The sequence below is a fragment of the Halictus rubicundus genome, chromosome 3, assembly GCF_050948215.1.
Source record: "Halictus rubicundus isolate RS-2024b chromosome 3, iyHalRubi1_principal, whole genome shotgun sequence".
NCBI classification, from domain to species: domain Eukaryota; kingdom Metazoa; phylum Arthropoda; class Insecta; order Hymenoptera; family Halictidae; genus Halictus; species Halictus rubicundus.
The window spans coordinates 7601479-7615741 of NC_135151.1; the positions used below are offsets into that span (position 1 = coordinate 7601479).

A 14263-nucleotide genomic window follows, 5' to 3' on the forward strand; every position below is an offset into this window, starting at 1 on the left:
CACTGTTGAAGTGTTTTCACTTCATTATAATTATTAAGAAGGGAAATAAATGTTTGTGTAGCACCTGTATCTCGCAATTAACCCTCGAACTCCTGCGAGTTCTGCGAGTCATTTCTGACTCACGCCGATATTTCACTATAGTTTCCTTTCGATATAAGGCGATGGCTGGGGACCGGCTTTCGTCGCATTGCGGACGAAGAAGAAGAAGAGGCGATTTTGTTATTTCGAAATAAAAAGCGTCATCTTACATCGGTATAAAATTATACATACGGAGCATACGGAGGGTTAATGCAGTTTTATATTTCAGAAAAATCTGCAATCGAATAATCGTTTATACTAAAAACAATTTCCTCGGAGAATTAAATTGTGTGTCGAAATCCTAAATAATAGGAAAATGAACAATATGCACTGATCCTTCGGTTGGTATATAATTACATTACATATTCGTAACTTTAGGAACAGAAACTCTAAGACTGTCATCTTACATCGGCATTCATCCTCGAACGTCTTCAAACGTCTCCGAACGTCTTCGAGCATCCTTCAACCATCTTCTCAATCACATTTTATTCGCACGTATAAAAATCGATAAATTCCAGTTTCATCTTTCGATCACATTTCCAAAGTTTGAAGCCAGAAAAATCGCGTTGCCAAGAATTGATGCAATAATTTTTCTTCGCGGACACGAGCACTCAGCGCAGACATAAAATTGCTTCTCTCAGATCGAAATTCTCGAATCGCGTTGCGATGTTCAAGAGACGATTCAAGCGACATTCAATGCAAGTGCCGCCGACTCATTTTTCATTCTTGCAGTTCAGTCATCGTTGCTCAGGCTTTTCGTTGTTGTTTTATGAGACCCGCTTTCGAGACGATACAAACGTGGAATCGATTCGACATCGATCGTGAAATTACCGGAAATGATTCTGCCGTTCAGTCGTTCGTTCCGTATGCTCGAAATCGTATCGTTTTATTCGAACGAACCGATCGCGTTCCCGTTTCGCTGACACTTCAGGTAATGAAAACGGAAGTACAGCAACAGCGATCATTGTGAGAAGCATAGGAAAGAAGTACTTCTGTCGGAGTTTTTTGATATTTAAAAGTTTGCACGCTTGAAGCGTCCGACGGCAACTTTAATTATTTAAAATGGAGCGATCGAAGCTGGTGATCCGAGGATTAAGGATCTATTTAGTCTTTCAGGTTTGTTTTTATTTTTTGGGGGAGGGTGAAGCGAAACATTCGCTGGAATTTTTAATCTCATCGCCATTGACCTATAAAACAGGTTTCGAGCACAGTTATGCAAATGGCGAGATTAATTGGCCTCGATTACGGTCACGAATCAACTTTCAATCCTCGAGGAATACGCGTTTAATTAGTTTAAACATTTTAGTGCTAAATTTAAGGTCGGTACTAAACTTCACAACCATACGAGTTGCATTTTACTTGATTCTAACTCACAAAACAACCACGTACAGATTTACCAAATCGCTATTGATTTTCTTTTGAAAATGGTATGCTGTAGAAAACAATAATTTATGTAATAGTGAGGATAGCTGTACAAAAAATTTTCTGTATTATCTTGAAACGCGAACAAACATACACAAAATTTCCAAACCGTAGATCCATCTAAAAATTTATCTCACAAATTGTCCAAAATGGACAGCTCCAAATGGCATTGCCCTCTTAAGACAGCATAAATTGTACTTTCTTTCTTGCCAGATCAATTTTCGCTTCTAGGGTCGAATCTCATGTGAACCTATTATCGGTGACCAGTTCGCATTGACCAGTACCGTTTCGATGGCTGGGTAATCGACCGCGTAATTGAAAGCTAACATTCAGTTTCGAAGTGCCATTTTGGATGATGGACGAATCTTGTTTTCCACGCGCGGTTCGCGCGAAACTCGATTTTCGAAAACGTTTACAAGTCGAAGAGTAGAATCGAATTGAATTATAAGAACAATCATCTCCTGAACGAGGATGCTACAGAGGTTATTGCGAGCGATGGATAAAATCAATGAAACCGTGCGATACGCGTACCAATTCAGAGTTTCGTGTCGATTTTTAATATCATATCCTATGAATAATTTAACTCCGCACTAATTTACTGGGGTCTCTCATGACTAGGCAACAGATTTTCTGCAATTACGACAAAAATGAGTAGGTGTAATTGTGAAAACAGTAAAAACATTAGTAGAATTTAAAAATACTGTTATATTATAAGAAGGAAAATAAATTTCTATTTCACTCCGATTTGTTGCAATTCCGGTAGAAAATTTGTATTTCGCATAAAGATCCGCCGTCTTCATGACGTTGGAAAAATTTCCTGGACATTCATTTATTTTCTCTGCCTCGCTGTAAAATAATTCCAATTATAGACTCCGTAGATTCGCGATAAGGTAGAGTGACCACGTTACCGACAAAAATAGGCGAAAAATGGTTTTACGTGCCTCAACTTTTTGTCCTTATATGAGAATATTTTTCGCCTGGAAAGGGCTCACTCGAAAGAGGAAGATTTAATCTAGCACGCGCTGGTCATGAGCTAACGAGATTATGCAGATATTTAGTAATATAAGCGTTAGAATCAGGCCAAAAATTGACGATGTGCATACCGTGGAATCCAAGCATTTTTATGCCATTGGATGAGTTTTCTGGATGAAATCGAGAGTAACGCGCGCTAGAAAATATCTCCAGTTACAAATTGAGCTATATTTTGTCTTGATACTCTGCGAAGTAAAGCCAAAAACTTGCAGCACGTTTCTGGCGTCAGAATTCATAATATCGATAATACAGAGCAAAAAATGTGACAAGTTTAGTCACAGACTTAGGACCCGTCGGATCAAGATCAAGACGGATCTTAAGTCACGTGACTACCCTTGGTTCTTGAATTTTTTTCGGACCTGCAGTTGTCGAAGCCTCGAACTACAGTAATTGAAAGTATTTAGAAAAGAAAACTGTGCACGAAATTGTTGACAAGATCTCAGTGCAATGTCTCATAATCTGAGGAAATAGTGTGAAATTGCAAGAATAAAATACGTACTTTTTTAAATGTCAAACGGAGTTGCAGCGTACGCAAGCGGATCGAATCGCGATAAAACGAATTCCTAAGTGAAAGAGTGTTTGATAGCGGCAGGGACCAGCAGCAAATATTTGGCAGTAAAGATCACACGACCTTCGTTCCACGGTGCATCGTATGTTGCAGATTCGCGGGAAATGTGTAGGCAGAGCAGTGTTTCCTCGAATGCAATGGCGGGTACACCCACGCCCGCACACACCCACAAAACAAAGAATCCAAGGGGTGTCAGGGTCGCACTTGAGAAATAAAATTCCTCCGATGCCGAACATTGATACCTCGTATTCTGACAGATGATCAAATAAAGAACGACAGCAGCAACATACGTTCTGTGACATTCTCGAACAACAGAATCGCATGATGAGACATCCTCGTGATATTTCGTTTATGCTCGATGTTTTCCCCTGTCCATGCTTCTCGATTACCTCGGTTACATTTCTTTGAAATATTGTGAATTCTTCTATCATGTTTGCTTAAACTGTCACTCCAAAGTATAAATAAATGCAATTACAGACGTTCATATTTAGTCCACAATGTTTAACGCTAGAACTACCGAGCACGTCAAAATGGCGCATTTAAAATTTTTCTCCTACAGCTAGCGAAGTTGTAGAAATTTTTGGAATTTTTTAAAATCTAAATCAATTCAATCCTGTTATCAGTATAAAGGAGCAGTATACACCGGTCTCGTTTAGGACTCGGTAGTTCTAGTGTTAGTTCATAATGTTTATGAAAATACATACTATGATTTTCGTACGATTTAAAATGTGAACGCAATATGAGTACAAGTAATACTATTCACGTGACATTTATATAACACGAATGTAACGTGAAACCATACGAGTCATAATAGGAAGAGATGACATTCTTCCCACTATATTATCGCGTTTTAGTGGCCACTGAAGGGTTAATATCAAAAGGTCCATTAACGGTTGACCTTCCAGAGGATCGGATGATAACACCCTTTCTCTGTTCATCGTTTAATCAACGACAAAAGGAACGAGTATGGTCGTTGGACTCTCCCCATTCGTGCCTCTAACAGTTCGCACGTTTATGTTCGTTCGACGGCGGGGGGGGGGGGGGTTAGCTCTCGTTCCCGCTTTTTTTTTATGGTCACGCCCGTTGCCTCGGCAGAAAATGAAAATCAAGTATGAGCGATCGTCATAGCAACCGAATAGATTAATCCGCGACGAACGGCCAATCACGCAAATCAAGAGACGTTCGGATTTCAATGAGCTCTGGTGGATTCGCAAGGGATGAAGGGAACTGGTCTTATTTGCACGGGAAATTACGCGATGCCCGTCAAAATTTAATAGCAACGGATCGGCGCCTAGGAATTTCAACGCTATAGGCGAACGCTGCATTATTGTTGTTTGCCAACTAATAATTAGTTATTATTAAGGGGGCCGGCATGGTTTGAAATCCATATACGTATGCAAGGGTCAAAACCTTTTCAAACTACCGCTTCAATATTGCAATGAGCAGTTTAGAAGTGGTCAATTGTGTTTCCTAAAATTCTAATCTACGTCTGTATAGAGCCCAAATTGCGAATTTCTACCTCATCGTGGAGTAATTTGTAATATTCGGCAGAAAATTCGAATTCTGAAGCAAGTATGACGTCACAAGATGGCTGCCGCTGAGAGATTCTCTTAATTTCGAGAGATTTAGTGTTCGTATCGGAAAAAGGGCTCTATACAGACGTAGCAAAGACATGTACAAACACGGTGGTATGCATTTTTAATTGATCACTTACTTATTTAAGACGTAAAATGTCTAGAAAAAAAGGCACAGCGTAACATAGCGTGACAGTCAAGGCCAAGTGCCTGCCGGCCCCTTAATTATTATTGTTGTTTGCTAACTAATATTGTTTTTGTTTATTTTCTCATTTCTGTTCTCATATGATGCACATTTTGCAATACAATACAGAATGGGTTTCTGTATCTTCACAATAGCAGTCATTGAACGACAATCCCTCTCGATTACAACTTCCCAAAATTGATGAACAGATACTTCTCGATCATCTCCGATTAATAAGAATCGTAACGGAAAGGACAACAGCCCTGAGCATAATCGAACAACGAATCGCATTTAGCGCGGCCGCGTTTCGTGGAGGCCAGCTTTTAGCGACCATAAACTCCGGCGACCATAATTTGCCGAGAGAAAATAAGTGGAAGCGACCTAATCTAATCGAGGCTTCTTGCGTTTCTTTCCCCTTTCTAATGGATGGTTGCTTTTTTTCAGACACACCGGGGCAGAAGTTAACCAGCAGTGACAGTGACGGAATAGAAGAAGTCGAGAAGAAATGGTTTCCTCGGCGATCTTCGGGGCAGCTGCCGGCACCGGGTTGGCCTTGGTGGTCGCCGTCACTATCGTGGTGTACCGATACTATTCCGTGAAACGCAAGGGATCCTATTGGAGCAACCTCGACCGTTGGCCTGATCCACCCACCACCAGAAGACCGGAAACTAGGCAGGAGCATTCGTTCCAGCAGTCGCAGGATGCTACGTCCTCCCACATGCTGAACTGCTGGAAGAACCAGCAGAAAAATTACTACACGGTGCAGTCCGGGGTAAGCGAATGTAACCGGTCCCATTAACCCTGGAGAAACTGAGGGAATAGCTCTGGATCACAAAAATATTAGCACATTGCACTGCGAACATCTTTTCTATTTTTGTTACCAAGAATTTCCTAACAGTTTCCTATCAGTTTACTTGAGACTGTGGATTTTATGCATTCACGAGGAAAATTAGAAGGTGAAGTACAAAATAGAAGGAACATTACATGAATTTAGTGATACTGGTAAGGTATTTACAACCTATTAAAGTTATTAAGAGAAGGATTCAATTTTTACGTACATCCCCTTTCTTGTAGTTGATGCAGACAATTTTTATTTTGCATAAAGATCCGCAGTCTAATGATTATATTGTAAACAGCTAAATGCGTGTATATTGCTTGTCTAAGTAAGAAAGATATTGTTATTGAAAATGATAGTGTATATTTAAACTGGCATTTTAAATATGTCGAGTCTCATCTCCGAGACTTAGTTTTTCCAGGGTTAATTATTTCATTTTTGTGTGTCTATATGTTTTGTATAGATTTCTCAATATTTTGGTGTTAGAGTTTCATTTACAGAAAGAATATATATATAGATAGGAAGGATTTTTAACGATCCTAAGCTTTCCGTGATAAGTAAGCATGCATCGCGCTTGGAATAAAAGAATAGCCATCAATTAGCGAGCTTCTCGCTATCAAAGAACCGCTGACAACATACACGTTGAACATTCTGAACCGACAGGTAATTATCCGGCTATTTGTATTAGGGTTAATAGCGTCCAGCGGTTTGTTTTACCCAGTTAATTACCCCGGTTCTTTACTTGGAACACACACGACATCATGTGCATTACATTCCACGTGCGAGAGGTAACTCGCACTCGTTGATCTAATATTTTGAAAAATTTCTCTGGAATATATTTGCAATTTATTACCGTTCGAATTCTCGAAATTATCCGCTTTATAATTTGTGTAATCAATATGTAATTGAATAATTGCAATATGTTAACGCTGGAAATTCCGAGCACTAAACGCGACTAATATACATACAGCTTCAATAGACTAGTCGTATTAATGTAAATTATGAGAAGAACGTTTTCATGTGGAAATCCACCAAGGAAAAGAATCTTTGATAATAGTTTTTACATCGATCAAAGCTGAGTATGCGTGCTACAAATATATCAGGTATCCATATTGTTAGCTACTTAATCTAGTCAATCTAATTGCGAGCGAACGCTTTGTGTACGACAACCAGAAAACAAATATCAGGACTCAATCCATCATCGTATCACACGATTGAAAGGTTTCGGCATTGAACCACTGAAATGATTTTACCTGATTGTTTAACTTTTGGAACGTTGTTGAACTTTATTGTCTCCGTGCAGTATGGTACACGACTGAATGCTTTACGTTTGTTTGCAAAACCTAGATTAATAACGAAAAATTCGATCCAGAGATGGTAATGGTACACAAGAGATACAATAAAACTGGCAAGTGAAACATGTCAATGATTATACCGACAGTAGAATGTCGGTAACTAGCCAGACACAGTTGAACCTATGGTTGGACAGAGCTCATCGATTTTATGGATCAATGAATTTTTGTTTGACGATAACTGCTCTCCTGAGTAAATGATAAAAAAGGAAGCATTATTTGTTGAAGCCCTACTATTACACTTGCTAGTAATTTTTAATTATTTGTTTATATTGATAGATGTACAAGCATAGACGTCTGCAGTTTTTCGAGTAATTTTTCGAATGCATTCCCGTAGGAATTTTCGACCGTTTTTTTTATACTTTTATATTTTATTTGTATTAAAAGCATAGCCACAGATAAAACTTGCAACTTTCTCCATAAGGCATCGTGCAAGTAGCGGCAAGAATTAACTACTCCGTAAAATCTGAAAATAGGGCTATTCCACGTAGTGGCGAAATGGTCAAGCTGTTAGCCAAACGTTACCGACTGTCGATTATTCGTAGACGTAGATTTCTGTATTATCAAGATTACGTATCAGTGAAACTTGTTTGATTATACTCGAATTTGACCTCATTTTCATCAGGAAAATCCCCTCCAATCGCTCGTCACAATTTTATGAGGATATATTGAAAAATCTAAAAGTTTAAACTTCCATTCGTGCACGATTCTCCATCCGCTTACATTGTATGTCGTCTGTCGCCGCTGGGTCTTTGAAGCTCGGCGCTCGGCAAAAGTTATTCGAAGATTTATTCGAAGCCTTCGAATAAAAGATACAGATAAAAGATGAAAAAATTATTCGAAGTTCGAATAAATCCTCTTCGAATAAAAAAAATTATCTTTTTTCGTCGGATAAATTCTCGTCGAATAAAATTATTTATTCGATACTCGTCGAATAAAGATACTTTTTTTATTCGAACCTTCGAATAAGGAAATAAACATTTTTTTATCTTTTATTCGTTATTCGAAATTTTTATTTAGATAAATATTTTGCCCAACTCTGGTCGGAGAATGTGTAACATTTGATAATCGATATGGGTCCGTGATGAATCACCTTCTCACCGACGAGAATTTCCTTAGTGGGCTTCTGCACCGACGAAATACCATCGTTGGCTTTCTGTTTCTTACTCCAGCCAAAATCTATCCTAGAGGGCAGTAGAAAACACTGTATTTTTCGAGCGACACATTCTCCCGTAAGGCTGGCAGTTTTATATATATCTTGTCGGAGACGGGGGCTGGCAGTCTTTATATATATCTCGTCGGTGTAATTGGTCTACTCCTGTACCTCGTCTGTGGTTCAATGAGCGACATTTGCTGTTGACTGTCGGTAATGCAAATGGCATCGAAGTTCCTCTACTTACCACAGGTGGCGCAACCAGTTTCTTTGACTCTGTCGGTAAATTTGTCTAACAGTTTGAGCGTTTTGCCACTACGTGGAATGGCGCTATTTTCAGATTTTACGAAACAAATAATTCTTACCGCTTTTGCATCGAATCTTATGGGAAAAGCAGAACGAATCATTTGCACAACTTATACAGGGTGATAAAGAGAAGGTCCGATACTTACAGGCTTCATAGTACTCACAGTGAGGAGTAAAAAATGTCTAATCAACATAGATCCTTTCCCTGTGAAATCAATTTTCATTATTTATTACTGCTCCATATCATAACTGGTTCTCTTTGCAACACATCGAATGTTCACTTCGTAGACGTGACTGTAGATTTGTACTACGCCTCATGTTGGCAACCTCGTCTTTACAACCTTGAACTAATACTTCGTACTTACCTATGTGGAAAGCGAAATTATTTGATCACAATATGAAACGCTAATAAATAATAAATGTTGATTTTACAGGGACAGGATTGCTCTTACGATCTATGTTAATTACACATTCTTTACTCCTCTTGGTGGGTACTACATGTAAGGCCTATAATTATCCGGCCTTTTTGTTACCACCCTGTATATTATTTATTTATAAGTTTCAAGACAGCTAAATATATAGAATAACTTAAAAATACTGAAATACATTTTTAGAACAATTCACACTCACAGTTTACACTCGAGAGTTTTCAAAATGTTCCCTTCCTTTTGGAGCATTTTTACACATTGTAAATCAATTTTAATTACAACGGTTATTACTTTTAATATGCACAAGCCTTGTAAGCTTCTTAGCTAAGCTTGTAAGCTTTCTTCTAAGAAACTTGTCTAGACACATTAAATAAACGTGTAAAGAAGAGTACTCCTTCTAAAAAGAGTTATTATATTTTTTAATATTATTTTCTACGTTGCTGACCTGCGTACTATTTTTAAACTATCGAAACGTCAAATAGACTTTCGTCGAAAAATCAATTTTGCAACGAAACAACGAACGAAACAAGCCTACGTATTGACAGTACCGAAATCGAACAAAGAAATTGATTTTCCAAAACAATTACCTGTACACGCAGCAACGCTTTTTGGCGATTGAGCTTTTTTCAACATTTGCGCAGCCAAAGTACATTTAATACGCAGATATTACACTCGAAAAATCGATGAAAAATTTCTTCGTTACCACGTTTTTGAAATATCAGCCAAATTAAATGAAGATATCGTTATGTACAACTGAATAAATTATGAAATTCATGCGAAAGTTCGTAGCGTTCGAAACAACAAATTTTGCAATTTTCTGGTGATAGAATGTGCAGAAAGAGCGCGCGAAAGATTTATGAAAATATTGGGACGATCCTTCAATTATTCTCCACGATCCGTGAAAGGGAAGCGTAAAAATTGTGACCGCTATCAGGATACCAAAAATGTATCACTATAAAAACGGGTTTACGATCCAAATCGTGTCCTACTAAAAAAGGTACGCCCGATAAAGTTCCATCTACATGTATTTACATACGAAAACGCTGTCTCTATGCGCGATTTTTTATTAAAGCTCGAAAGTGTCGCCACTTACGCGGCTGGCATACAAAAGTGCGTCTTCGAAGTACCTAAGAAAGTGAAATAGTTTCCTGTAACTCTGGTATTCACTGGACACTGTAATAAAAGTGTCAGAAGAAACGTAATCGAACCTTGCGATAATTTTAATCGAAAATTTCTTATTAAAATGATTAAGTCCTACGGTGTTAATTGAGAATTTTTGAAAACTGTCAAAGTGGTAGTTTTCAAAGCAACTTGTGCAATACCATGATAAACAACTGTCTGCGATTATATGTAGTAGCGTTCACAAACAGGTTATTCTAATATTCAATTATCGAAAATCGAAACTGAAAGTTGGACAACATTCGATATTCCCAACGAAGCGTTCTACTGTGCGAACTCATTAAAACTCACTAAAGATTCAACAATTCACGAAATTCCATAAATTAACCGCTCAACTGAACTTCTATCTTCTTCTTCAATGATTGGCCGACATTTCTCCATTTTCTTCAACAATTCCGCGATATTTAAAAGCCTTCGGTATAGCATATTCCATTGTTCTTCCGCAACGAACGTTCCCGAACGAAAGAAACAAGTTACAAATTTGTCCGTCGCCGGCAGTGTTCCGAGAAATAACGTTTCTGGCCGCTGGTGATAAACGGATGGGAAAAAACGGGAAAACAAGAGAAAAAACCGAAAAACGGCAAGAAAATATCTCTGCGTATCTCTCGGTTTGCACGGTGCTCTCTCGACGTACCAGCTGTTCGGGATTTTCGTTTGTGTATACGCGGCGTGCGTTTCTCTGCGCGATATCTATCGGACGTTGCGGAGCGCTGTATCGATCCAAATTCCAGATTTTATATTCCCGGTTGGGATATGAAGCTTCTCTAACTGCGCACGGTACAGCCGTAACCGATAACGGAGATAACGAATTTCGTTGAAATCGTGTATCGAAACGCGAGCTTCGAGACGCAAGCACAACCCTAAAATACGTTTGGGGCCAGCGTCACATAATATTATCTACGACGATCACGATATGCATGATTCTCACTTTCAATAAAATATTTTAACTACGAACCTACACTTATACAGGGTGTGGCCTGGGCACGGGAGGGTACGAACCGGGCAGATTCTACGTGTAACAATGATTCTTCATGCAAAAGTAAGTCGAAGAAAATGAGTAACATGTTTTCGTTTCGACGCCTCGTTTCTGAGAAAATCGAGTTCAAAGATCCGTAAACAGTTCGCGTGCTTCAGTGCATGTAGAAAGTATTGCAGAATTGGTTGGTCATGATCAGACGCGTCGTCAAACTATACAATGTTATTCCTTCTTTTTCGTCCGGTCACACCTTGTATGAATTAAAAAATATTTTACATTTTGCGTGTCAGACGACCAGTACCGTGAAAATCATATATGTTCGTCGACGATAAACTTTCCCTTCAAAATGTTGCTGTAGCATCGAAGAAACTGATTATTATCGTTCAAAACAATTTGAGTACACTCTCCAAGTGTTGGTTAATATGTGTGCAAAGTTTGAATTTATAGTACCCGTTGCCTCTCTCTTAAAAAATTCTCAAAACTGAGCTTACAAACTGGAGCGATCTCTCGGGGATTTCGTTTGCTAATTCACGTTCCTCCGGTGTTTTAATATCATTATAAACAACCAAAAACCTATTAAAATGTACTTTCGTCGAACCATCGAGCGTAGGAGACTTACATAAGAGCTAAACATGCCATCGTCGTCGCAAGTGACCGCGGTCTAGAAAATCGGTCTTCCCTCGAAAGTAATGCAATTTCTCGGACTTACGTAAAGGTGCAGCTCCGGTAGGATGCAACGGTGATCCGGGGTGCATAACGCGCCTGCAACTCGGTCATCTATCAAAAAAACCGTCGATCGTGGAAGACGCTCGTTATTGATATTGAACGAGCCACCCCGCTAGGGAGCGTGGGGGGTTGGGGGGAGGGGGGTTGCATTATTTACCGGCACGCGGGAAACAAGTTTCTTCGGTCGAATCGATAAGCGAGAGGATCTGGGGCTGTTGGGGGTGACCGGTTAGATAAGGGGTGGTTCGGGGAACTGGTTTTCCAAGCGATCGATTCCACCGGGGTGGAAATGTAGATCGCGGGAGTTTCTCTCGTTTAAAATTCTATCCGGCGGCGAGTTGAACGCAACACGGTGATCTATAATGCAAAACCGTTCGCGAACGAGCCGTCGCGTCGTAGGCTCGTAACATTGTACTCGCGGCTCGAACGATCCCCGACAAAGAACGAGAACTATCGCCGAATTCGATCGATACGAGAGTTTCGCGATTCTCTTCGTTTATTGAAGGAACGAACCCCTTTGTCGGAACCGATTCAACGCTTCCATTCTGCTCCACGGGCATTTTAAAACGCCGCCGCTGAGACGATCTCACGCGTTTCCGGGTTGGAAGCGACTATAGTCGACGTGTACCGTCTATAGTCACAGGCATAACTACTGCACTCGTTGGCAACTGTGACCGAGTTTGCCTAAGAAATTCGATTATCGTACCGTATACATTTGCTTATGACTTGTCATTAGCCCTCCATCTGCTATTCCGGAGTCATTCGTGACCCGTCGCTGTAGTGGTGGGGATAAGCTCCAGCGGCTGTCAATATGTACAACTTTATTCTTATATAAGACGACGCTTATTATTCCGAAATAAGAAAATCGCTACACCATCTTCTTCTTCTTCTTCATCCGTAATACGAGGAAAGCCGGTACCGAGCCGTCGCCGTTTATCGAAAGAAAACTGTAGTGAAATATCGGCGTGGGTCAGAAATGACTCCGGCATAGGCCTAGAACTCGCGGGAGTCCGAGCGTTAAACTGTGAATCTTTAATCAGATTCCAATTTACCGTAGATCAGTTTGAAAAAATCAAAAAATATTTCTTTCTTACTGTCAGTTTGTGATAATAATTTTTCTTGTATTTCACAAGTGTGAAGGTTCTGTAGATGCATAAAGTTGAACACTGTACAGGTCGGATGTAATAAAAATTCAATAATTCGTGTTCATAATGCAGGAAAGCAACAGATGCTCCATCAGCAACAAAGTGAAAATTCGAGTAACAATGGAGGGGTTAAACTTCTCCATCGAGTTACACACTTACGTAATTTATGTTTCAGAACCCTATAACTTCATCCGTTTTACGGATTTTGAACACATGATTTTAGCAACATGTTTTAAAAACATTCTTTAATATTATTGTAATGTTACATGTTTGCTATTGCATAATCAGTCAAACTATAACGATGCTCAGAGAAAAGTATTTGTGATAGTAATGGCACAAAGAAAAACATGCCGTGACGCTGTTGGAACAGTCGCATAATTTACAACTCGTTTAGAATCGAGCTGTACACTCAGGCGTGACACACGGTAAATTGGCGTAAAATATTCATGCAGTTAACTCGGGAGCTTTGATTGATTACACAGTAGACACCGCAAGTTGAAGAAAGGGTCTAGTTACCCTCCGAGCGGGAAATAGTAATAAATAATCGACCAAGGCTGCTTTAATGCGATTCCGCTGATCAATTGGATGCAAATCTGGGTAACACAATATTAATTGGGAATTTCCAGAAATTCCCTAATGATAATAACTAGATTGCGGATATTGCGCATTTATGACTGGAATGAGTATGTAGGTGAAATTTCAAACCGTCGAAAGATTAAAAGAATTACCGATCACCATATATTACACCCAATTCATTCAGCAATTATTCAATCACAAAATAAACATATAAATTATCATTTGTGGTAGGAATGATCAAAATGCAATTTGTGTGCATGTGTGACACAGAAATGAAGAATTTGGGAATATCAATGTTTTGTAAATATTAAAATTATTAGAGGAAGAAGGACACTTTTATTTGGCTCCAGTACCCTGTTATTTATGTATAACATTTCTATTTTGAGATTTGTCTAATGGCTTTTATTCAAATCTATGATTGTGAAGCTATGAATCTAAACGAGTCGGCAGATTGAAATTCTTATTGCTAAAAGCTTGCACTGTATAATTTCCTGCATCGAAACAGCTACGAACACCAATTACCGTCGAAATAAAACGCCGCATCAACGAAGAGGTTTCAAGGATCGATTTCGTTTTAATCAACGCACCATCCTCCCGTTTCTCGCTGTCCACTGTAACGTTCTGGCAAAGTTTAACAACACTCGATTAATTTCCACGAACTACGGAACAACGCGAGATAAGTTCCCAGTATTCCACTATTATTTAATTAGAGACTCCGAGGGGAACGCA

At 39.2% G+C, this 14263-nt stretch overlaps 1 protein-coding gene across 1 annotated transcript in view; it reads left to right on the plus strand.

Annotated features, from left to right (window-relative positions):
* Sytbeta (Synaptotagmin beta) overlaps positions 1 to 14263 on the plus strand; it is a 121916-nt gene that overhangs the window by 31590 nt on the left and 76063 nt on the right. Inside the window, exon 2 of the mRNA XM_076785145.1 lies at positions 5303 to 5630. Coding sequence (XP_076641260.1) covers positions 5364 to 5630 — 267 coding nt within the window. The 5' untranslated portion in view covers positions 5303 to 5363. The remainder of the gene's footprint in view (positions 1 to 5302; positions 5631 to 14263) is intronic.